We start from the raw sequence: 25,916 nt of genomic DNA on the forward strand, positions 1-25,916 counted from the left end.
GTGAACAAACATTTCACAGTTCATGGCTAAGGATGTAGGATTTGTGGCCCGCTCTTTTTGAGTAGGAAGAAAATAGTCCCTCCAAGGCAGGTCTGAGCTGCATTAACCCTGGGTCACTTCTACTGGCCCTACTCCACTGATCTGGGAACATACAGAGGAGGTCTTATTCTCCTGTTCTTGCAACCTGACTGTTGAGGCATTTAATTCCTCTCCAGATTATTTTAATCCTATTCATGCTGCTGTAGGAAATGAACTAGGCATTTGTATGCTGGATTCTTATCCTTCGTTCTGGTTGCAGCTGTAGGAAGCGTGAAATGTGATCCAGGAGAGGAGACAGCCTAATTGGAACATTTACTTACTTCACCCAAGCATCAGCTTCCTTTCTGTGCTGCTTTTTCTTCCTCATCTCTGCATGGAGAAGTTTGAAATCTGAATTGTGAGCTTAACAAAAGCAGGGAACTAATTTCTCCTGTCAGGGCTGGTCATTGAGAGCAGCTTCTTTTTTAATATCCTTCTAAGAATTTGCTTCTGCACATTGATTTGTATGGGCAGTAGAACATGGATTGGAGCAACTTTTGTTTTCAAGGAGTCGTTGTCCAAGAGAAGAGCAGTTGACTTGTGCCCTTCACATAAAATCAAGGAAGGAAAAGTTATTTGTCTTTTTAAGATCAAAAAAAAGGACATTGGACAGATGAAAAGCTTTAGCTTGTTGCCAATATTTAAATGCAATACCACTACCTTAGCGTTTCACATCTCAAGTGTCATCTATTATAGGCCTCATTACCCCAAACGCTAAATGCTGTATCATCTCATTTTCCCTGCTCTAGCTCCCTGCCAAGACTCTTCCATCAGAGTAGGAGGGTGGCTTTCTGTCAGAAATAGCAAGCCCTACCCCCTTTTGTCCCTTCCCTTTGAATTTTTCGGAGCCCTGCTGTGTCTTCCTGGGCTCCAGCTGCCCTGCTGGGTTTAGCAATGGAGTTAGCAGGCAGCTGAGATTGCTCATTTGATCTCCCCATTTCTCTCCCAGATTTATGGAAGGTGACCATGCTGACTGCCTTCTCTGCATTTTGAGTATACTCAGACATGGGGATGGAGCAGGCAAACCAGTTTTTTTTCCAGAGTGATCTGGGCTAGAGAAAGACATTACGGAAACAGAAGAGTTCTTCTTTTCCTTCAACTTCTCTGTCCCCGGAGAAATGGATTCCAGTTTAGCTCCTCGTGCATTACAAGAAATGCAATTAAGCAGCCTCTGTCACTGCCATTGTAAGCACTCCCTAGACATCAGCTAGGCTGGCTGAGGAATGGGTGTTACATCATGCCGTCAGTTTTTACCTACAGAGGAAAAGACAGAAATGGCACATTGATGTTAAGGTTCCCAGTGCTGCTGGAAGGAGTTGAGAAACTGGTTTCATCCCTCTTTTCCCAGCCCCATGCCCCATCCAAGGCTCCTCTCTCTGTACTGTGCTTCAGTGGTGGACATATGGCCTGTCAGGTACCAAGCATCTCATGTGGACTTGCCTTCCCAGTTATCCCCTATCTACAAAGGAGGTATTTGCTGTATAACACCCTACAGATCCACACTGCCAGGAGTGCATTTGGATACTTAACTGCCAGCAGGAAACCTTTGTGTGTGTGTTGGCCTGCAGTCATCCTCAGCTTCAGGACAGCCAGGGAGGTGTTCAGTCAATCTGCTTCATGGCTTGTGTTGCCTTGGGAAAAGGCTCTCACCCAGGACAAGCTGAGGTTTCTTCTTCTGCTTCCTCTCCCATCATGCATTTTGGACTTCCTTTGTTTGCTTTTCCCAAGCAGGGGATAACTTAAGCCCAGTGGAAGAGAATTGCATCTTAACATGTTTGCAATATCAGTATTTCTAGCACCCTGGCTGGCTGGCATGAACAGGCCAGTAAACCTGAGATCAGCCACAGATCATGAGCTTAGGATACAGGCAAGTCAAGACAGTGTTTTCTTCTGCTCTCCGAGAAGATAAGTTCCATGAATGCGGCAGGCGTTTTGGGGAAGAAGAACCCATCTACTCAGAGAGGGGATAGTCCTTCCCATAAATGCTGGTTTTCATTTCTCATACCCTGAGGGCAGATCTCACTTTAGTTTTCTTTCTGGTATCTTGAGTAATATTTTCCTGTTTTCTTCCTTTTCTGTTTATTTTTAAACAAATGAGGGAGTGCAGTGTCAAACATGGACGCAAACCAGCAGAAGTCAGTAAATTCAAAGTGAAGGGTGCAGCTGCATTGCCGGCATCTGCCATGGGGCCTTTTTCACTTCCACTCCCAAACGACATGCCAAGGCTGACAGTTTGTCAGCATTCACTTCCCATTCTCATCCTTTCACTAGTTTACATGATAATCCAACCCTTTGCCTCTGACAAATCCATCCACATTTTAATTGGATACAGGAGGAACACTACTCACATTTAGCCAGTCCTTAATTCTCAGAAGCTTCTCCCCTCATAAACCTCCTAATGTGTAATTAGGAGAAAGTTTTGCAGCTCAGCTCTCCTTTTACTCCAGGAGGGGAAGGCTGGTGTTTAAGACCCAAATAACTGACAGCTTTCCATCTCCCCAGCTGCCGCACAGCAGTTATTTGTTAGTGGCCTGAGTTAGCAGAGCTGGGAGCCTTCATTACTGACTGACAGTTTTATTCGGCGTGGAGACCCCGATTAATTGCCTGTGAAACCAGGTTGGCCAGTGGGTGCTGTGTGTGGCTGCAGCTGGAACAGGCTGCTCAGAGAAGCTGTGGCTGCCCCATCCCTGGCAGTGTTCAAGGCCAGGTTGGACGGGGCTTTGAGCAGCTTGATCTAGTGGAAGGTGTCCCTGCCCATGGCAGGGATTTGGAACTGAATGAGCTTTACGGTCCCTTTCAACCCAAACCGTTCTATGATGATTCCTCGCTGACACAGGACAGCCAGCACCTGGCCAGAGGGTGGCTGGGACAGGCTGGACAGGCTGGCTGTTGGGTCAGAGGGGTTTCACCTTCCCCTCTCATTCAGATCATCTCCCCATGCACATGCCTCCCAGTTTGGATGAAGGAGTTGAGGCTGGGAGATAAAGATCAAATCTCCCATCAGCAAGACATAAGGCTGAGACAGGGTCTGGTGAAGTGTTGATAAACCACTTTTTTTTTGAGGAACCCTCCCTGTTCCATCACACATTTAGGCCTTTTTCAAGAGACCAAGTGCCCAGTGAAAGTCAGTGTGAAATGAAGAAAGGAGCAGCTGTTACTGAAGGAAAAGTATTTGAGTGGTGCTAGTGATCCGACTGACAGCTCTGCTGCCTCCTTCCCAGTAGGGGCAGGGGTTGGTGAGCCTTGCTCCTCTTCACAAGAGTGTGGTGTGGCAAACTGCTTTTCTTGGCAGTTTCTATGAGTTAATATTCAGCTGATGTCCCAGCTACAGCACGTGTGTCCTTCCTCCCTAAACAGTGGAAAATACTGTGTACAGTTTACTAATGATTTTTCTACTGAACTTAAAGGCCAGTCTTTGCTATCATAAGTGACCTTTTAATGAATTCTCTTTCAGCTGAACTTCTAACATTTAGAGCAAACCTGGTTTTGAGGGATAGAAGAGATGCAGTGAATGAATTCACAAGTTGTGTTTTTGATATTTAATCTCAAAGTTCACCACTGAAAATGCTTTTTTAGTTTGGATATATCCGATTGTGATCCGTCTACGAAGAGGGACATGAATATTCCAGATGGAGATAAGATAAATTAATTGAGGCTCTGGAATTAAAAATCTTGTTGGCCAGGTCTTGGGAGGCCACAGACTCTCCTGTGAATAGCACTGGCTTGAGGTCAGCAGTGGAGGAAATAAAAGGATATCCCTCTTCCCAGGCTGTCACCCTGCAGACTACTGACCACTATAGCTGCATCAGCACCTCTCTGGCATCCCACGGTCACACACACTGGGTTCCATCTTGACCAAGCCCTGTTTCCTAGAAAAATAAGCTTGAGCAAAGGTTTTTTCAGTGGGTGAAACAGGGATGGGCCAGAGAAGATATGGCCACCAACTGGAGCATCTTCGAGTCCCTGCAAGACAGGAATCCCCTCTGAAGAAGCATCCACCAGCAGCCTTTGCTGTCCCACACCATCGCCACCATAGCCAACAGGACAGAGAGGTAGAAATGCAACGTTGACTTCTAAGGGCAGTTTTCCCAACTTACTTCAAGCTTTCCAGAGTGGTTAAATGTCACTTCTTGGTCCGTAGGATATTCTGCACTGCGCACCCTGATAGGTTTGAGAAAATGAGTGAGAAAGTGCATGTGTGAACAGTTGTGTTTGTTGCAATGAGTGTTGAACATTCATTTTTATTGTTGCCTTCTCTTCCCCCATCTAAGTAGCTTTCAATGCAAACAAATTGCTTTTCAGACAATTCACAATGGGCTCAAATTCTCTTATTGCTGTTTACAAATGTGTTTATGAAAGCTCAGGCAATTCTAGCAATTATGGCAATATTTTATAGTCTGAGATGCATCTTCCTAGTGGTGGTGGTTACAACAATCTAACTTTGAAAAAACATCCTTCACTCCATCCACTTCAGAGAACTAAATCCCAAACTCCCTTTTTATTACATTGTAAGATTACGTGGTAGAAATAATCTAGCCTTCTATTGCCCTGTAAAAAGGAAGTCAATATTTTATCTCTTGTTTTATAGCCATTGTAATATCCAACTAATACATAACAATGGTACATTATGATAACTTCATTATACTCTGAACATGCTGGTGAATAATATATTGGTCTGAATTTTAAGCATGACAGAAAAATTACCTGTTTTTATGCTTTTATTGTTCTTTGGTATTTCTCAGATGCAGCTGGAACAGTAACATTTCAGCCTGCTTTTTGCATCCACTGAGACTGTCAGTCCTCATGACCAGAAAAGATGTAGACTGGGGGCTGTTAGTCACTCTGTGTGTTGCTAGAAGTGCAGCATGGTACAAATTATTGAGGCAATATTTACAGATGCCAAAGTTAAAACATCCACATGGAAATGCACCTGCAGTGTTAATCAATCCATCTTTGCTGCTATTCCCTGTTGCACAGAAGGGCCCTGTTGCACAGGCTAAGGGCCAAATTTTGCCCTGTTACAGCAGCACAGTTCTGGAATCGCTGTGGTGACTCCAATTAGTTTATATTCAGGTAAATGCAAAGCAAAGGAGAACAGATTCCTGCCTTACATTGCAGCAGTGGAACAAGTCATTGAGGGTATGCTGCTGGCTCCTGCTTTATTGTTACCTCGATAACACCTGAAGCTGTGGAAGTCATGCTGATGCTCAAATCTCACAGTGCAGAGGACTTTCTTTCAAAGCAGGCAGTTGGAGTCGTATCTATGCAGAGGTTATCATCATATTCCCATTGCTGTGGGACATGCAGAGAAAAATAGACATTGCTCGAACAGCTTTGATAACTGAAAGTAAAAGCCCAATGGGATACTTGTGAGGTCAGGTCTATCAGAGCTACACTGGTTTAAGCTAGCTGAGAGTTTGGCCCTATGCATAGACAGTAAGTCCATTTTGTTAGAGAAAGTGCTGGGCACCAGTTGTTACTGAGGAGCAGTCCAGTTAGATTAATGATTGGTTCCTGCACTCAAAATCATTTACTGTCATTTTTAATTCTGGTTGGTTTGGGGATTTTTTCTCATTGATAAGAGCATCCATCCTGTTGAAAGTTCTTTCCAATGTAGTCAAGTGAATATAAGATTACAGGTATGGATCAGGGGCTAGACTGGTGCCTGCTGAGGATGTGCATCAGGGTTAATGTCAGTATGGCTGTTGAGAACCAAGATTATCCCATTGAAACACTCTCATCAGAGTGGTCTCGTGTTTGTAAGAACTTTCAAAGGTTTATAATACAAACAAAAGCTCATTCCTGTTTAAAAATGCATGGTACAGAAGTGCAGCGCTGAAGTCTCACCTTGTGGGCTTTGCTGTGCTGTGGGCCAGCACATGCCAAGGACATACCACTACTGATATTGTGGAGCAAGCAGCACTCCAGTGACACCAGTCCAGCAGGCACCAGTTCATGCAAGGCCACAGTACTACCAAGACCCAAATCTTACATTACTTTGCAAAGCCTATGCACTTTGAAAGTGAAGTCGATTTTGCAATGCAAAAAGCAGGCAAAACCTGTATGATCAAGACTCATTGATGGAGCAGGTTGCTTTAGGTTTACTTGCTCTGTCAAATACCAGGCGTGCTAATGCGGTGATCTTAGCTGATGGGGAGGGACCCAGATGGCTGGCAGCTGCTCTAGCCAGCTCGGGTCACTGGGGGTGCTGCTGCACATTTTAGAGGAGACCTCTTCCATCTGGGCTATTATTATTAGACCTCATCATAAATAAGTACGTTTACAGATGGGGTCCTGCAGGGCATTCTGACATTTTTGTGTATCACTGAGCAGCCTTCAGGTAAGCATGTCCACTGCCTATGCTTGAAACACACCATTAATAGCAATTCTTTTCAGTAAGCAAGAGGAAGTGCCAAGTCACACAGTTCATGCCATTTCTCTCCTTGCTGCTTTCCTAGATGAAGGACTGTGGGATATGTTTGTGAAGGACATCCCTCACAGTGCTACCTCCTACACAGTTGGCCTGGACAAGCTCAAACAGGGTGTGACCTATGAATTTCGGGTGGTGGCTGTCAATGAATTTGGCTATGGAGAACCCAGTGTTCCCTCTGTGGCAGTATCAGGTAATCATGGAAATCTTTTTTTAATATCTTTTCCAATGGAATTTCTTGGGCTGGGGAGAAAAGAAGGAGAAAAGCCCCAACCCATATTTTCTAGTTGCAATGAATAACCAAGGACAACTTGTTTTCACTTGTTTTAGGATGAAACCAGAGTAATATTGTGGTGAATCGAGGCTTGTTCTTACAGTGTGCTTTACTTTCAAGAAGAAAAATGCATGTGTGCCATTTTTAAGCTTGACAAAGAACCTTCTCAGGAATTTCATGTGTGTTTATATATGAGATCTCTTGCCCTAAGACTAATTTACACAGTCTACAATCTGTTTGGGTTTTCACGTTTCCTAATCTGTTGGTTTGTTTGCTCTGCTTCCTTCTTTATTTATTTCCTTAAGGTTCTCTGATAAATATTTTCTGTGTTATTTTATATTTGGCTCTCAAAACTATTAAGTTTAGTTTCACAAAATCATTCCTGATATCCTCTGCCTGGCAGTTCAAATACAGCATGATGCCTCCACTCCTCCTTCGTCAGAACAGCTTGTTGGTGATGCTCTCAGGCTTCTCCCAGCCTCCTTGCTCTATTGTGCTTATTCCCTGTAAACAGAGTTACGGTTTAAACATGCTTCAAAATCTCTTTCAGCAGCCCAGTGCTCTGGTTTTCTGAAGGGAACTTCAGTACCTCAGAAAGCAAATTCCACTCAGCTTGCCATGTCTAGACAGCCAGAGTTCAGTGGCCTGTTATGAAGTAGGAGAGCTTGGTGCTTTACTCAGGTCTCTTCTTACCCTTGCAGAGACAGCTGTACTTCAGGTTCCTTTTGAGCAACAGGTTTCACCCTTGCTGTGTCAGTGAAGACAGGCAAGAGGAATAAAAGAACCTGATAAAGCAGCTTTGTGATTCAAAATGCTGGAGAGTCCTGAGAACCTGGCAATGCTCCAGTACCTGGAGTGGCTTTTATCTCTGTTCCTCCAGTGAGAAGCATAAACAGCATTCAACAGTTACCAGCAGGCAAGAGAAGTAAAAGCTGCTGTCGCCATCAAGGCTCTGTTTGTCCTTACACAATTAACCACTTAGCCCATGAGAGCTGTCTATGGATTTCAGACTGAGTGCTACCCTTGCTTTTCTCTTTCAGGACAAGGGCATAGACAACCCACTTCAAACACCTAGAGTCAATGTTTTTCCTATCTCTGGTTTCACAGAGGCTATAACACAATGTAAAGGATCGGTAATAGTGTCAGTCTTCCCTTTCCTGAAAGACATTATTCCTCTGAAGCTGGGCATGCATCTCCTTCTGATGTTTTTTATACATAAGCTACTTGTTTGTAAGTTCTCCACTTGAACAGAACTATTTAATTCACTTCCTTTTGATGCTTCAGTGTTCATCTCAAATTGCTGCATGAAAGTAAGAGGTTTCCATTGAGATTCACAGTCATAAAAGTATAAAGCCTTTTTGGCTGGCCACTTCAGCTAGCACAGGGAGGTATAAATGGCACTGAATCTGCTCAGCCCAGCATGGCTTGTGCAGTTTGCCTTTAGGACTTTATTGGCATGGGCTGGCCTCCTAGCAAAGAAGGATTGTGGCTGCTTTTCACTGCTGCAGAATATGCAGTGATCTGGAACAAATTTGAGCTTGTATCATGAGGCTTACCCCAGACTTATGCTTTGATCCAGAGCTCAGGACAGTTGGGGAAAGAGAGTGCCTGGGTTCCATGATAGTAAGGGGCTGAAGTTGGTCTCCTGGCATTGTCCATTCCTACCAGGTGGTGTCCTACGTTATGGACTACAGGGAAATTACATACAGCTGCTGGGTTGCGCTCCAGCAACAGCATTTTTCCCACTAAGCTGAGGGATGCTGACAAAGAGAATATCACTGCAAGAAAATAACAATACTTATTACTTTAAACCAAGACTGGCAAGGTAACTGTAGAAGGGCGAAGCTGGTATCACTTTGCGTCTCCAATTGAAGTCAAATGAGGTGAAATGACTTGAGATTGCACAAAATCCAGGCAACTGATTTGATACCCATGTACTGCACATCAGGCTTGGCTAAGCTGATGGGGAAAAGATACAGAGGAGCAGTGAATGTTGGAAGTTAGAGTTAATGGAAGCAGTGAAAGACACTGAACCAAGCATACTTTGTTCCCTGGTGCTAGCTGTATTTTTCAGAGACACTGAGCAGAATTTTGGCAAGTTAAGCCTCATAAAAAGTGGAATAATTCTGGGTCATGATAGATATATTGGTGGTTCCTTTGACCCAGGGAGTACTAAGCATACCACAGTAGTCAGGAAATGTAGGTGTGCAGGCCAGTAGGAAGAAACCTCCATTTCTTCACTCGGCGATAACTTCTTAGCTAAGGCTCTGGGTGTGTGAAAGATGCTCGCAGAGATGGAGCTGTGGTAAATTTCTGTTCTCTTTGCCATCAGTGTCAGCAAGCCTGGCTGCAGAGCAGGCTGAGTTAACTCCTTTGAGCACCTCTCTCTCCTGAACACTATTCCAGATGCATTGTTCACTGTGGGGAAGAAGAGAAAATTTTGAAGGAGCATAAAGAAGGAATTGTTATTTGGTTTTTTGCTCTTTCAGCGCAAACAGAATCGCCTTTCTATGAGGAGTGGTGGTTCCTACTGGTGATGGCACTTTCAAGTCTGATCCTCATCCTTCTGGTGGTGTTTGCATTGGTCCTGCATGGCCAGAGCAAGAAGTACAAGAACTGCAGTTCAGGTAAGACACTGGCTCCATTCTGTGCACATGCCGTCAACAGCTGTGGGAATTAGAAATGTCTTCCTTTTGAAACCCTGATTTAATCAGTGTGAACTCTGTTTATAGGTATTTTGTTTGGCAGAAAACTCAGGTTTATTTTTTTTTCTATCTGGTTTGGGAGAAACAGCTTTTGCCCATAGCCATACTGGGCAAAGAGTGCCTGATCTTATCAGATTCTGGATGATACCCAACCGTGGGCTTGGACAGGAAAGCATCTGGAGGTCCCAGGGACTGTATCAAAAGCCAAGGAGCCTGTGTGAAATGCTTGGCAGAAGACCACAAAAAGGAATAAGCTGAGACTTTATTTAGCTTTGTCATGACTCCCTGCTAGATGGGGAGAAGGCAAAAGATTCTGCTTTTCCATGGCTGTACCCAGTGCAGATATTCTAGGTCTGTATGTGTGAGGACTGTGTCTCAGCTCCTTTGTATTAAATAGTGTCCTGCAAGTCGCATTCATACCCAGGCCAAGCTGCAGTTACAGGGCCAAGCAGCTAGGAGGTGTTTTGGATATCTGAACCTGTTAGACTTTAATGCATGAGTGTCAAGCTTTGAATTTTCCTTTAGTTACAATTTCTACCAGGTTCCTTTCTGAAAGGAAACAGGAGCTACCTGCTCTATGACTAGGAATGTTAAAATAGTCCCCTTTCAAAAGGCCTCGTTCTTGAGCTCTGAGTATTGTTTTTACCTTTTCTTCTCCTTACATGAAAAAGTCCTGGAAGAGTTGTTCGAATGTGTATTTCTCTGATAGCCTCCTCCACCTCCAGCAAGAAATTGTGCTAATGCCAGGAGGTGCCAGAGAAGGCATGTTAATGAGTAGAATCAGGTGGATGGGTCTTTGCACTACTTGTTCTTAGTGATTAATGTAATGAAGGAATCTTCCAGGCAGTATTTAGTAATTCAGTCCCAAAGTGAAGATCTTTTCTTTCTTTATAACTCACTTCTAACAGGTGTTAGAAAATCAGATTTCAGTCCCGTGAGATGTAAGATGTATGAATACCATGGCATTTTACCAAGTTAATACTATTACGTATTTGTATGCATAGCTCATAGGAAATCTCTCATCTTCTTAGTTTTGCTCTGTATTTGAGGAACAGACATGAAAAGACAGGTCTGACCTGTACTGTCAGATACCAGTGTTCACAGAGTCTTAATGTAGCACTGAAATTGAAGCCAAGGATAAAGTACCTGTCTGCTGCAAAGCACCAATATGCAACCTCTTCCTTCTCCCCAGGGCACGAGCTGAGCTCGCACCTTTGGGATTACAAAGAATGAACATGGGAGGGAATAAGCTCGTGCTATATTTGATCACCAAAAATAATATACTTTGCTGTATTTTTCCTCTTCTTCCAGTCCCTTGTCCTTTTCCCTGCTTTACATTGTCCAGTGATTTCTCACATCTACATCTTATCCTCATTACAGCTCTGACATCTTTTTCCCTTTTCCTATCCAGTTACTCTTTCTCTTACTTTCTTTCCTGCCTTTTTTTTATCTCCTTTTCCTCTTTCTCTGTCTTTCGTAGTTTTACTTTCTCTTGCTTTGCTTCAGTTAGCATGAATGGGATTCACAGCATCTGATTTAGGACATCTTCAGTGACTACCTGAATTAGTCACCTCATTTCTATTTATAGTCAAAAGACAAGGATAAGAACTTTTGTAGCATAGTTCATCTATACTATTTTAGATATTTTGGAATGAAATGCAGCCATCAACAACTCCTTCTTTCCCCTCTTTTGGTTCCTTCTGCTCATTCACACTTGTAATAAACTCTTCTCCTTCACTCTGATTGTTCTCATTTGCCACTAATAAAGGTAAAGAGATTTTTAAATCATTAATGGTGTCATACAGAACACAGAAGGGAAAGTTAGTTCCTGCAGTTGTAGATGGAGGAAAAGTGCCTTTGTTTCAGCTGAATCTTTCATTGCCTGGGTCCAGGTAAAACCATCTCCAATGTGGAAGAGTCGGTCACCCTGGATAATGGAGGCTTCACTGCTCTGGAGCTCAATAGCAGACACCTGATGAAGAGCACCTTCTCAAAGAAAAATGGAACCAGGTAAGAAGCTGGCAACACCAAGCTCTTGGAAGTGGCTTTTTGTCTAGCTTAAAGCAATTGTGAAATAGGCAAAGGGGAGAGAATGTTGTCTGTAGGATCTAGGGTGGACTTTAATGCCCAAGTCACTGCCTCAGGCTGGGATTCTGGTTTCTAAGCATGATTTAATTGTGTCACATCCCGTACACTCACCCTTTACATTTCCCAGGTCTCCTCCTCGCCCAAGCCCAGGGGGGCTGCACTACTCTGATGAGGATATCTGCAACAAGTACAATGGAGCTGTGCTGACCGAAGGCTTGGGCCTCAACGAGAAGCCCCTAGAGGTATCAGAGTCAGAGGTAAGGGTTTCCCTTTGCCTTACCAAATGGTGGCCAGTCACTGCTGACATTCATTTGCCTGCTGAATCCTGGAAGGTCGTTGAAGTCCAAATCCCATACCTGTGTTATACTGTGTTCTCACTGTCTTGGGGAATTTAAAATGTCCAATTCACTGGGCTATTCACATCATATCTTAAAGTGCCAAAGGAAAGAATAACAAGCAGGACCTAACCAGGGGAGATTCCAGACCTGGCCTTGGTGGATATTTGTGTTTTTCCAGTGTTACACAAAAAGACAAGTGCAGTCAGTCAGTCAGCCAGTGTGTGCTGACCTCCCCTTCTACCTGTGGGCTGCAGACTTGGAGCACTTTTAGGAAAATCTACATATACTGCAAAATAACCAGCTGGCTGGAGCTACCAGCTGTGTGGAGACACACTTTGGACTGTTGCATTGACTGAAGTATGGGATGTGGTTTGAAGTTCTCACAGTGCCTTTTTCAGAAAGCTACAGCAAGCACCAAGGTTCAGAAGAGTGGTCTTGAGTGATGGTAACTACTGCCTCTGTTATAGGGGGAGTAAGTGGGGAATGAGTAACCTGCCAGGGAGCACATGGCCATAGCTGTGAGCACTCAGCGTTCAAGTTTCTGAACATCCCAGCCTGCAGCTTTAGTTTAACTCAAGTGGAGCCTTCTCTTCGGGTTGCTTTTAGCCTCTGTTATCAAAGGAAGGTGGGTATATGCTGGCATTATCCATCTGGCAGTGCTCCATCTTGTGTCTTATATCCCCTCTAAGAAGAAAGAAAGTGCATGTGGTCTGTAGTCCGACAGGGGCCAAGGGTGAATAGGCAGACTTCAAGGGATATCCAGAAAGGTAATTCTGTCTCTAAAACTGTGTTGTCAGCTGAGATCCTGACAAATCTGAACTGACAGCGCAAGAAGTGAGCAGTGGGCCAAACTACTCCAAACCTGACCCTTCTAGCAAGAATAAATCAAGAGCAGCAAATAGTGAAAGGTGATGACAGTTTTCATCTGTAGCTTTTCTGCACCTGCAGCTACAGCTGCTTTTCCTGGCTACCTGGCTCTCACCTCCTGCTAATTACCATGGACAGCCTGCTGCTTTGTGCTGCCCTGTGGCCGACCTGTCATGCAGGCAGCTTTCCTTGGTGCAGCTCAAGCTGCTGTCTGTGCGATGTTACCCTCCAGATTAAACCCATAGTGCTTTGGTCATGTCACTGTAACAACTCGGCATTAAACCTGTCATTAAAAGAGTTTGCTGAGCATGATCACAAATTTAGCACTGGCACCTTTTGACATTCATTTCAGTGCCCCATGTGGTATTTCCTGGTAATGTGCAGAAGTCTACTTGCAGGGTGTCATTACTGCCTTCTGTATGCACTGTTTGTGCATCATAGAAGAAAGTAATTTTGGGTTTGTTTTGGTTTTTTTCTCAGGCTATTATTAATATTATTTATTTACTGTGTATTGCAGTCAAGCCTGAAGGTCTCAATTGAGATTCTAATGTTTCTGTGAATCTGTGTGTGTATGTGAGTATCTGAACAAAATATGCCTCCTGTTTTTCCTTGGGGCTTAGATATGCAGCCTTTCTGTATAATGTCTTTGATGCCTGTCGGGTTTTTCTTGTGGTGGGGTGTGCTTTTAGTCATGAAATGTTAATACACTCCCAGTAGAGGTAGCAATAGGAGATGCTGCCTTTTGATCAGCCTGAAAATGCTGTTTGTGTTTGCTTGTACAGACAGGAGTTGAGGGTCAGTTGGGGCAGAGGTGGGTATACATGTTTGACCACTCTCTTTTTGAGTATTCCTGTGCCTATTAGCTCTTCCTGTTTGTCTTTTCTATTTTTTTGTATGTTTCTATTCTCAGAGGAGATCTTAACAACAAGTTCTGTTTTCTGAGAATTTCAGAATTTCCATCTCTCTTAACAGGCAGAAGAAGTGTTTCCCATTATATGAAGAGTTAAAGATATCTTTATATAAGAGCTCTACGCAGGTTGGGTCATCTGCAGCAAAAAGGGGTCCTTATGCTGTTCCCTCTAATACATCTTTGCGTGGATATCAAGTTCCACTTAACACCATGCACAAAAGGCCAGGCAGAGCCAAAATCTGTGCTTTTGCTTTCAACCCCCATGTCATCTTGTTGCTGCTTAGTCTTACCCCTGTTGCCTGAGGTGTGAAGATTTTATATGGAAAAGAAGGAAGCTCTCTGGCTTCAAATCTCATGGGCTTTACTGAGCATGAAGAAGTCTGTGAAAAACTCTCAGGCTGACTGACTGCACTTGCAATTCATCTGCCTGGGAGCTTTCCTCCGAGCTCCCTCCTGACGAGGAGAGCAAGAGAGAAACAAAGAAAATCAAGAAGACCAAGCAGTACTCAGTATCCATAAATCAAGAGGTTAACTTACTCCATGTCATGAAAGCCAAGCACTAGTGCTGTTAATGAGGTTAAAGTGTTTAATTGGCAGGTATGGAGCAAGAGAGTGCTAAGAGTGTAATTTCCAAGTGATTAATAATAATAGGCTTTTAGATAATGAGTCAAGTGGACGAGGTTCTGGACAGATAATCTGAAGAAATCTGGTGTTCACCATGTACAGAAATGTGAAGATATATCTGCGATGGCACCCAGTCATGGAAGAGCAGTTTTACAGAAGGGAATGGTATCTGTTTGTGTGTTCTCACTTGTCCTTGTGGTCTCCCAAAACCTGTTTTGAGGAGATAGTATTCTCCCACATAGCACATGTTATCAGTCAGTGCTAAATGCTGGTGGTGCTCTGGTCTTTCCAGGTGCTCTCTGCAGCTGGCTTTTGGTTTCTCAGCTCAGTAGGAAGATATTACAAATTTCCACTTAACACTTAATAGGGAATATGTTTTAACTTGTTTCCAACAAAGTCCTCATGATTTTGACAAGTTGGGCACTGTGTGGAAACCAGCTGCAGGTGGCACATTAAAAAAGCAAGGGCTCCTTGTGTCCAGAGAAATCTTTTTGCATACTAGGCTACCTTGTTTCTTTTACAGCATTTCATTTCAATTACATTCATTTCATGTCAACCAGAAGAAACTGCTGCCTTCTACATTTTTAGAAATAATCTCATAAAGTTGTTCCTTATGCAGTCACTTTAAAAAAATGGAAGGTAATTGGAGCTATTTGCACATTTCCCATTCACTAAGCTGGCCAACTCTGGTTGCTGACTTGCCTCTGAACAGCACTCGGGTACTTTATGCTATCAATAAAATACTTAAATAGGCTCCTATTTTCTGCATTTGTTATTTCAAAGGCATCCATGCACCTTTGGTTGACAGTTGGTAATGTCACCGCACACCCAATCCCGCTTCAGCCTATGGAGGTTTCCAAGGTAACAAAGCCACAGTCAGGGAAGGGAGAAAACTGAAAACAAAGCAAAAAACCCTGCAGCATTTCTATTTACTCGATAGTTTAAAAACCACTAAAAAGTAATCCTCTAGTATAAGCTGTCTGCATTGTCATGCAAAACAGGTTTATCTTGCTACTTCTTGATTTTCATCAGGGCAGAGAGGGATGTGGGATGGAAATTTAGGAATTTCCTTGCTGGTAAGCATGGTTCAGAGCAGAACTTTAAAGATACTTTAGAAACATTGGAATAGTCAGTTCCTGCCTGTTCTGTGGGAAACACAAAGAAAACAGACTGAATTGGCACTAACAAGTAGGTTATTCTTTCCAGCATCAGTGCTAATAATAGTCGAATGCGGCTATATATGTTTCATGAAAGTTGCTTCTGAAAGGCACTGGCCTTATTTACACCAAATCAGTGTTCTCTTTCACTTGGTATCACGAACAGATTATCAGCAGAGGGTATTGTTTTGAATTCCCTCTTTCTGTTCATGGTAAGTCCAAGTTTCAAATGGCAGCAGCCCATCTAAAAGCATTCCCAGTATTTCTCCTCTTTATTATGTTGACTTTTGGCAGTCTTGAAAGAACTTGGCTTAGGTACAGAAATTATATTAGTTTTGTGATGAGTGTTTTTCTGCTAGCAATGGACAGAAATCAAGGGCCACCATCAGTATATTATTACACCTAGCAAGTCCTGTGTTGGTCTTCTGGATGCAACTTCTCAGCATTTCTTCTTAGAGCTTTAAATTGTCTTGTTTCTATATGTCTGTGGGGACATCAGGGAGACCAGTAAGGAGCCACTAGAAGTTTGTGGTGGGTTTTCTTTTCTTTACGTTATGTTTGTGATGCCTCAGCTCAGCTGTAATTCATCTTTACAGCAGGGGCTTGTCTCTTTGGAGAGTGTCCAAGTCAGTCATAGTGATGGTGGACTGGGGAAGGAGTGACCCATAACCTGCTCAGGATGCGGAGACTTCTCTTCTGCATGCCCACATCACCCCTCATCTTCCCAGGCACTTTTAACCTTAAAGGTAGACGGTGGAGCTGCAGCAGAATGTTTGAAAGTGTAGGCTGGTGCAAAGTGTTAACAACTCTTTTCTTGATAAGAATGGAAGAAACCAGGGTTTGGGGATCTTTGATCTGCAGGTAAAGTTGGTTGCATCTGCAGCTAAGAATGAGCCAGCCTGAGCTGTCGCTGCCTGCTGCTATGCCCTGCCATGCTGCCACATCTGCAGTCAGCAGAGGCACTGTTGTTGGAGCCCCTGACAAAAATAGACTGGGCAGTGCTGGCAGGATGTTCCCTGCACTGGTGCCAAGGCTCTGGAACTGTTGCCTGCACCCTCTGGCTATGAAGTGGTCCAAATCTGGGAATATTCCAGGCACGCCACAAAAAACACCTATTCAGGAAGGTCAGTAGAGGGAGTTGGGTGCTGGCTTCTCAAGGCTGGCAGTTGGTGCAAAGGAGTGTTTTTCTAGGAGATAGACTTGTCGAGTTCCTTGTGGAATAAGTATTAAATGCTGGTAGGGTTTTGTTGTAATAGTAATTACATGTCAAGGCACCTGAGGCTTTGTAGTCTTCAAATAATCAAACAGTACATCATTCCGAAAGAGCCAAAGCATGGGTAATGGAGGAAGGGCAATTTTGCCAAGCTGTAACGACCTGCTTTACTCAGACTTTTGGAAAACTGGGAAAAATTTCTCAGCTCTGTCCATCACACTCTGCTGCAAAATGGGCACAAAATAGTATTGAAGCAGCTATCTAGGCAAAGAAGTGGGATGATGGATGCGGTGCCCTTTTCAAACGATGGTTTGCAAGGCATTTGAGGATTGTTCTTCAGAGACCATTAAAAAGGAGCTTTAGAGAAGGAGAGACTAGTTGTGTGACAGACAGGATCAAGAAGGGTGTGTGTTTGCTGTGAGGTGTCATAGATCAGAATGATACCAACCTTTTGAAACTGATTGCAGCAACTAACTGTTACGAGCTGCACTTACCTGCCTCTCTCTTGCAAGTCTTAGGCAGCTACTACTTTGATATTTAATTGCCTTTAGAATTGCTTACGTGGATTATTGGGGGGGGGGGGGAATAAAAGCTTTTGCATGCTCAAAGGATTGATTCTGAGAGAAGGCATGAGATACAGAAATGACTGGGTAAATGCTTGTGTGCTGTATGGGATGGGTCTGTTATAGGTGGGAACAGAAGGAAAACGGGCACTTAGATACTGTGGCTTTGCTGTGATCTCTGCACTCGGAGATGCACAAGCCCTCTGTGACTTCTCCAGCTGTATCACAGCAGCAGTACTTCAGAGGAGGGACAGATGCACAAAGCTTAGCTGGTTATATTTCACTAGAGCTCTCACTCACTACTGATATGAGCTTTAAAGCTATGCAGCCGTCGTGCATCAATGTTTCAAGTGTGTAGATTCACTCTGAACACAGAGCTGTTCCCAAGCCGTCCCAAGAAAGCCACCCCTCCTGTCTGGCCATTGTTCTCCAGTTTTTGCCTTCTCTTTCTTCTGTCACCGCTGGTTATGCATCTTGCTGTACCACCAGTAATCAGCCTGAACATATACAGATAGATGTGTTTGCCTGAAAAAAAACCCGGTGATTTTGCATAATTCCTTTTCAGTGATAGAACTAATTTTCAATGCTTAAAAGCTCAATGCAGAGCACTGTGCAAGTGCCCTGGTTTGACCACCACAAACAACAGCACGTCTGGCTAACTTCAGTATGTTTGCAGGGATGTCCTTGCATCAGGAAAGAGATTCTCAGTTGTAATTGCAGTCTTGTTGATTATGTGATTGAAAGCTGTTGGTTTCTCTGTGGCATCTCTACACTTCCGTGCATCTTCTGTCAACATAGCTCCCGTCACAGCATTCTGCAATGAATTAGGAGGGATTTCTCTGCATCTCTTATCACCAGTGTTCATCAGGGGACTCTCCCTCTAGCAGCAAAGCCTGGCTAAACCAGAGCACAGTGCTTTTCTACAGGCCAGCATGTGTTACACTCGGACTACAAACCATCCTACCCTATAATCACAGCTTTTGTCAGCTGGTGATATTAAACTTGTCTCTGATTTCTTCTAAGGTGGAACAGGCTAAATCCTGGATGCTAATGGCTGATTTACGTTTGTTGTTTTCCTGATGCTCCAGGCCACTGACTCAGATTATGAAGATGAGTTGCCAAAGCACTCCTTTGTGAACCACTACATGAGCGACCCCACCTACTACAACTCATGGAAGCGGCAGCAGAAAGGTGTGAAGCACCCAGCATCCTACAGATACGAGGAGTGTGCCGCCAGCGAGACAGAACCCTATTTCCAGACTGTCATCACGACACAGAGCTCAGGAGGGGTGTACACCCCAACGGGACAGCCCGCGCCCGGCTCCCGGACTCCAGTGACAGGGTTCTCCTCCTTTGTTTGAGATGGGAATGGAGGATGGAGCCCAACTGCCGGCGGCACTCGGGGGGACCCGGCGCAGTGACTATGCGTGCGGTGAACTGTGGGTAACTTCTCTATCAGGGTAGAAATGGATGGGAACACGGATGAGGCTGGGGTTTGGGTATTTTTCCTGAAGACAATCAACTCTAAAAACGTGGAGCTGAACGAGCTGAACCTTTGTATAAAAGAGGAAAAAAAAAAAGGAATTCTGAAAAGTGATGATTTTAACCACTTGTGAATAGTAGGGGTTTTTTAACTGCTTTTTGTAACACTGCTTCAGGAAGCAGCTCCCACACCCTTCTCTTTCCTCTTTCTTTCTCTCCCCTCCTTCTGTCCTGCCTTTCCCAGACAAGGAGGTGAATTCCCTAGATGCAATGAGTGACTTTGTAATGTGATTTGAAGAGAAAACATAAAACCTCCCAGGCTCCTTTTTCTTTTGTTTTTTCTCTAGCTTTTCTCTTTTCTTTTTAATTTTTCCCTGCCATCAAAGCCAAGTAGGAAGACATAAAAAGGACAAAACCCTACATGAAAAGCAGACATCTCCTCTCTCCTCATTGCTGCTCCCCAGATTAGGAGCACTGGCTGATCAATTTAGGCTCAGATGTGTCACTGTGTCTGCTCTAGGCTCACTCCCAGTGTATTTATACTGAATTATTGACCTGCTTTTCTTTGTTGTTCAAATGGGACCTGCTGCATTCTTTAAATATTCCAACTACAGGACCTTTGGAAGAGGAGATGACTCAAAAGAGCGCTGTAGGCAGTAGTGGGTGAAGGAAGTGGGAAGAATTCAGATGCAAGGTCAGTTTATTTTTGGTGTGGCTCTGATCCTCCCTCATGGACTCCTTGTGCCATTGGAATTGGTCACTTTTAAGAAGTCAGTGGCCACAACCCAGGAAGCCAGAGGAATCTCTCAGTTAAGATTGCACCGACAGGCTAGAGAGTCTACTAACTGAGGAGGTTTCTGATCATCAAAGTTATCCTGCCCTGTCAATAGAAGTTGAACACCCTTTCTTGCCCAGACTCCATGGTACTGCTGACTGGTGTGTAAACCAGTACACAGTAGCTGGGTTTGTTTGAGTTGATTGTGCAAAGACACATCACACAGACTGGGTGAGTTCTGGTGTCCACAGGTGCCTTTTATTGATTCTTCAGCTTTGTATCTGGCAGAAGTGTCTCCAAATACAGCTAACCAGGTTCTGCAAGCATTAGGGTCATGAATTACCTTGTACGCATTTACAATCTTCTTTGTGCCCTTGAAGCTATAGCCTTTGAAAGAAGAGAGAGGATTTTTAGTTTCTTTTCCATCCTTGTGTATAAGTCACTTTTTGTTTTATTCTTTTCTGTCCTTTTCCTGAGTCTTGTCACATTTTTGCAGCAAGTTGTTTACTTGCAAGGAAGTTATCAGGAGTTTAAAGAATCCAAGTCCAGCCCTTGGACCTAACAAGAGCCCTGGCTCACCAGACATTTTAACCACAGGAGTTCGAAAGCTGAATTTGGAAGTAGGCAAGTCCTTGCCGCTCCAGCATCTGGCATGTCCTCCCAGATGAATGTAAGTCAGCCAGGACAATTGATACCCTGCTGCTTCCTGACATCCCATCAGGGCACGTGTGGGCACTGCTGCTATTGCAAATTGTCCCTGGCCTCTCTGGAGGGATGTGGGACAGCTGTGGCACAGGGTGCTGGTGTCTTCAAGGCAGGTTGGTGAAATCAACCTGACATTGATTACAGTGCTGCCTGTTCCTGCCCACAGGGGCTGGTTAGAAGTAGCCTGGCGGCATCTCACCTGAACAGTTGAGGTCCAAGGGCAAGCTCAGCCTTGCTGTCGCCTTTCAGTGCCTCTTGGACAGGGCAGACAAGCTCAGAACTGCTTTTCCTCTTTGGCAATGCCTCCAAGCGCTGCTGCTCTTGGTGCATACACATTCTGGATAGCTTTGGCACTGGATTGCTATTCCTCTCCAAAGGCTCCAGAAAGAAAAAGTTCAAAACCAAAAAGTCCAGTGGGTGTGTTTAAGGGCTTTTGAGTTTGGGATAATGATCCCTACACAGCTCCTTAGATGGCAAGGAATATACAAAGACATGAGCTTGAGCCAAAACCTTGTGAGCCATCCCCCTCTCTGCACCTGCATAGGATATGTGTGGGATGGAGAAGGGGCTCTAAAAGAATGACTGAGCTCACTGTGAAGAGGAATGCCAAGCAAACAAAACCCCCACTGCCTTCTGTGCACTTTGACTGTTCTCTTAAGCCATATGGACTTTGCTTTAATTACTGAGCTGCCAAAATTTCTTTGCAGTCTGTTTTTTTTTTTTTGTTTCTTAGAGAAAATCATCTACATGACTTTCTGATTTGTTTTCTTTTGTTATTTCTTGCATCAGATTACATATTTTAAACACCTTGTTTTATATCCATGTGACATAGCAATGCAATTGCTGTTGAAATTTTAGTGGTGCTTATCCAACGGGTATGAGAAGTAGTGCTGTTCAAGGACCACTAAGGGCTTAGGGATATAGATTAGTAGGAAGTAGATGGAACACTGAAGAGTTTGTTCCAAAGGAAAGCATAGTGCAAGCAGCTCTGTTATCTCCTGAGTATTGCCAGATCTGTATCGGTGTAGGGTGCAGTTACTCCCTGGGGCTGATCTGATACCTCATTGAGCAAAAAAGCAAGGGAACAATGGGGAATAAAGGAAATGGACTTTGTGGCCACTGCTCCACTGAATGACAGCGTGGGGAGCAGCACGATTTATACAAAGTGAGGAGAAGAGACTGTTCCTTTTTTCTCAGAACCATCTGCTGCTCAAAAGCCTGAGCTTGCTGAGTTGGCTGTATGGCTCTTTTCTTCTGGCTGCTGCCAAAATAATAGGTTAGGTGTGATTCCTTTAGGACCTGTTGATCCAAACAAAGGTATTTTTGTTCCAGTCCAGCCCACAGTGGTTTTATTTTACTTAAGCAATTGCAGAGCATGGAAGTGCACTGCCCTGCTCATCCATAAGATGAGCATAGGATGTTTGTTCTGCTGCCCAGGATCCTGTATAGCTACATGCACGATGCCTGTGCCTTCTTGTTAACGTGCTGTCCTTAGAAAATATGATTAATGGGTAGATTTTATTTACCTCAGATATCAGCTAAATTGTTCTATCTGGAAGGAAGCACTCCATCAGTTAGCAAGAAAGCTCTATTTCATACGTGTAATCTCTGGGAATCACAGCCTTGAAATATGCCTTTTAAACATTACTTGTCCTGTTACAATAACTTCACCCATCAAATCCACTTCTGTTTCTGTCTTCTTGTTTAGAACAGTCTTGAAAAATGAAGGCTTATATTTAAAACACCTTCTTAGGATATTTTGTTTATTTACTTTGCCATGATTCTTGGGGTCTTTTGATGCTGGATTTAATAGGAGCTCATTTTTCATGCAGTAGCCATGGAAATATCCAATTCCCTGCAGGAAAAATGTGGCTAAGTGTCCATCCCCCTCCCAGGGCTGAGATGACACCAGCCATCACCATCAGCAATGCTCCTGTTGCTCCCAACGGCACCAAACCTCAGGTTGTACCTATCATAAATCATGTGCAAAAGAGCACAGAAGTGAAAAAGCTGTACTGTTCCACTCTAAGTGGAACATTTTTATCCCCCAAAAGTCAGTATGACACATAGTCTTCAGCACAGCCCACACCTTTGGGTGGAATATTTTCCATTCCCAGCTTTTAATCCTCCAATTTTGGTGCACTATCAGTGCTGCTCGGGTGCAAGTGGCAGCAGTGAGTAGGGACAGGAGAGGGAACTGTTTTACTTTCATTGGAAGTCTCTTTTTCCCTACCCTGAGAGTCACCTCTGTGAAACTCCTTCATGGGCCAGGCATGAAGAAGGGAGAGCCCAGAGCAAGGGGTTTCATCAGTGTTTGCTAAAGGAATCACACCACAACCAGTGATCCCACTTTTGGAAGCAGTTGGCATTACTGGAGAGAAGGAAAAAAAACATCCAGAAAAAGAAACTAATCCATTACCCAAAAGGATTTTTTTTTCCCTCTTCATTTTGAGTGTTAAAGCCAGTGATGCTTTTCAGATGGGCCAGGATCTCGTTTTCCTGTTTATACCCAGGTCTCTGCCAGAAGCTGCTCCAGCAGTTGTTTAGAATAAATGTCCAAATCTGTCTTGACACAGGGATACATTTATTATCCTTGTCATTGCTTCCCTCAAGGAATCCATTGAGTCATCCAAAGATTATCCAGTCTGCTCTCCAAAAAAAGGAGGGGGGATGGCTGTTTATACATACAGAGCGCTGGTGTCTTCTCCCACTTGCTGTTTTTAGATCATGCAGGGCAACTTGTTTCTGAAAAATCTTTTCAGAAAAGGAATTTATTGGGAAATGTCAAAAACTAAATCCCAAAAATATCCCACAAGAAAGATAACCCTTATCAGGGCCACTGGACTTCTTGAAGTCCTAGAAACCTGTGATATCCAAAACTGAATATGATTCCTAGACCTCCTATCTGTAGTGATCTCCTTTGTCAATAGCAGCCAGAAGGGCACATGCAATGAGGGGTTGTATTTGGAGAGGAAAAGCCAACACAGAGCAGTTGCTGGATGGGCAGGTTGTACTGCAAACAGCTTCGTTCAACCTGGAGTTCCTGCTAGTTCAATCACATTTCTTAGGTTGTTTTTATAGGGTTTTGCTGACGTGTGGAGTCCATACATCATCACGGCAATACTAGAGGTCACGTGGGGAGAGGTATGTTGCCGTGGTGTTTACACAAAGCCACATGCATGACCACGTGGTTGTAGAGTACCCATTGAAACCACCTTAGGGAAAGCCACCCTTGAATTGGTAGCGCATTTACTGAACATTTTGGGCTGGGCATGGGCGTTAAATGGCTCCACCTGACAAGTCCCATCAGTTCTTTGTACTTCTGTATCCCTTCTCCCCTGCATCTCCACCCCCAGCCCTCCCAGACAAAGTTGGCTTTGTACTTTGTGAAGGTGTAAAGGTTGCTCCTCCTGGTAGAAGAGAGCCACAACTGATAAGCACAGCATAACACATTGAACAGGTGAGATCTGTTTGAACAACAAGTGAGATACCACTGGGACTTGAAATTCAGTCTCTGACTCAGAATTCTGTCTTTTCAAAGCTGCCACCTTCCCATCTTAAATGGCCTTGGAGTCTCAAGACTTGGCAGGAAATTCATTATTTTGATGCTGTTTGATCACTGTGCACTTTCTTGGGGCTTGAATCACTGGATATAGAGACTAGAATGGGGTTACAGAGCTTTATATTGGAGCGCTTTCCCATTTATGTCTTATTCTCTAGATCTGGGAATGACACCTTTCTGCTACCATGTGGTGGCATTCTGCAGGAGGGGCAGCTAGGAAGTGCCACGGGTGCTCCCCCTTTGATGTTGTGATGCTCCTGTGCAGTGCTGGGAGCTGTCACAGTGTGGTGGGAGCTCTTGGGTAGCAGAAAGATACAAGGACACCATGTTACGGTGAGTTTGTAGCCGCTCACTTTGCCACTCTTGGGGTGGAATCCGTCCTCTGATTTGGTATCTGCTGTCAGTTTAGGGGTAGGACCACCTTACACAGCTGTGTTTGAGTTACCCTTCAGTGTACTATGGTTATTGGATCGTTGCTTTTAATTCAGTGTTTCCTTGGGGATTTGCCCTGGATTTTTGTTCCACACCTCTTGTTAGCCTCACCTTCACCACTCCACTATTTTATATGAGAGAGTTACTTCTTCTTTTGCAAACTTGCTTCTAATTAAAAGAACCCTTTTGGAAACGTGTGTCCTTGGTACATTTCTTTTGGGGAAAAAGAAAATATTTTCTAGCCTCTTTCTGTTATTTTTGTCTTGAGGAAGTTTCTGGGTGCCTTGCCAGCATGCTGATGAGTTAACAGCTCAGGACAGTGAAAATGTAACACTGAAATTCCTCACTGTTCTGGACTGTAAAATCTTACAACCCCTGCTGCTTTGCAGCTAAACTGACTCTAATGGTTTCCACCTGAAATTTGATCAGCCTTAAATATTTTGTTATTTTGCAGTAAGAAGCTTCTTCCAGATCCTGAATAAGGGAGAGTCGAAACCCATTCAGAAGTGGAAGCCACTTACAGAATAGTGGGGCCACTATTCTGTACACCTTCATCCCCTCAAATAATACTTGTCCTCCCCTGCAGAGTGGTAGCAGCCATTGATCAATTCCCACAAAGGTGCTGATGGGGGTGCAGGACTAGATCTCAGCTGATGGAAATCAGGGCAGCTCTGTTATTCCAGGTTGATTGTTGGGGATTTTCACCAGCTGAGCATCTGGCCTAGAGAAGTAAACTAAACCCAGTCAGGTTTGCTACAGCTCTGGTGGGAAAAATGAGGGGGAGAAATCAATGTTTTCCAAGTGGGAGAGTTGAGGGGTGGAGGGAGAGGGAGGAAGAAGTCAAACTGTTGAGTAAAGAATTCGTATCTCATATAATATCTCTCCTGAAAGGGATATTATAAATAATGCAGTGTTGTATAAATACAAGCAGTCCTGTGTGGCTGATAGCTTGTAATAACCCAGAGGTATCAACATACCCATTTTGAAGATCAAAATCCTCACAGTGCAGCGTTCTGTGAATGAGACATCCTGCAAAACTGCCAGGAGATGCAGAAGTGCTTTTCTGAAGTCGTCCGGCTCCAAAGTGCGTAATCCTCCCGCTTGCAGCCCTTACTCTTCTCAGAACGTGTTTCCTCCGCACATGTTATCGTGGTTAGGATTGGAGCATGGACATAAACACTGGAGTGGATGGGAAATCTGCCATGGCATTTGTAGTCTAAACAATATCAGAAAAAAACACAGAGATTGGCTTCCTGCCCTGCCCTGACCAGCCCAGGCAGTGGCTTGACTGAATCAAGTAATCTGGGCTTTCATTACTGATCGTTTTCCTCCTATTTGTCTCATTTGATTCTTCCTTCTGCATTTTTGCTCCAGGGTTATTTATGTTTCTCTTTGCTTCTTTCTTTTTAAGCCTGCCTCTTGTTGGTTTTTCTCTCTGCACCTCCTGCCTCACCAATTACTTTCATTTGAAACCTGCATTTCCCACAAAATCAAAAAGAACTTCAGCTGAACACATGTTTTTGCTGAGGTTTGGTTCACTTCCACTGTGCCCCAACAGCAGGAGTCCTTTCGCTGTCTTGTTTCCTTTGCAATGCAGGCCATGTCCCGCTAAGCCAAGGCGATGTGGCCACTGGTAGAGACCTTCATTAAGTAGGCAATTGGCATGTTCATTACTGGTTGTGAATGAGTTAGGATAATCCTAAATCGGAAGAG

General features: G+C 44.0%; 1 protein-coding gene across 1 annotated transcript in view; it reads left to right on the plus strand.

The window, feature by feature from the left end:
• The window catches only part of SDK1 (sidekick cell adhesion molecule 1), a 418,839-nt gene extending 394,443 nt beyond the window's left edge, over positions 1-24,396 (plus strand). The window contains exons 42-46 of the mRNA XM_061473901.1: positions 6,537-6,701; positions 9,272-9,409; positions 11,380-11,497; positions 11,703-11,832; positions 18,336-24,396. Coding sequence (XP_061329885.1) covers positions 6,537-6,701; positions 9,272-9,409; positions 11,380-11,497; positions 11,703-11,832; positions 18,336-18,608 — 824 coding nt within the window. The 3' untranslated portion in view covers positions 18,609-24,396. The remainder of the gene's footprint in view (positions 1-6,536; positions 6,702-9,271; positions 9,410-11,379; positions 11,498-11,702; positions 11,833-18,335) is intronic.
• Positions 24,397-25,916: the final 1,520 nt, after the last annotated feature.

This window comes from Pezoporus flaviventris, unplaced genomic scaffold (genome assembly GCF_033815535.1).
Source record: "Pezoporus flaviventris isolate CSIRO_AGI_PZ_B2104156 unplaced genomic scaffold, CSIRO_AGI_Pfla_v1 ptg000078l, whole genome shotgun sequence".
Lineage (NCBI taxonomy): Eukaryota > Metazoa > Chordata > Aves > Psittaciformes > Psittacidae > Pezoporus > Pezoporus flaviventris.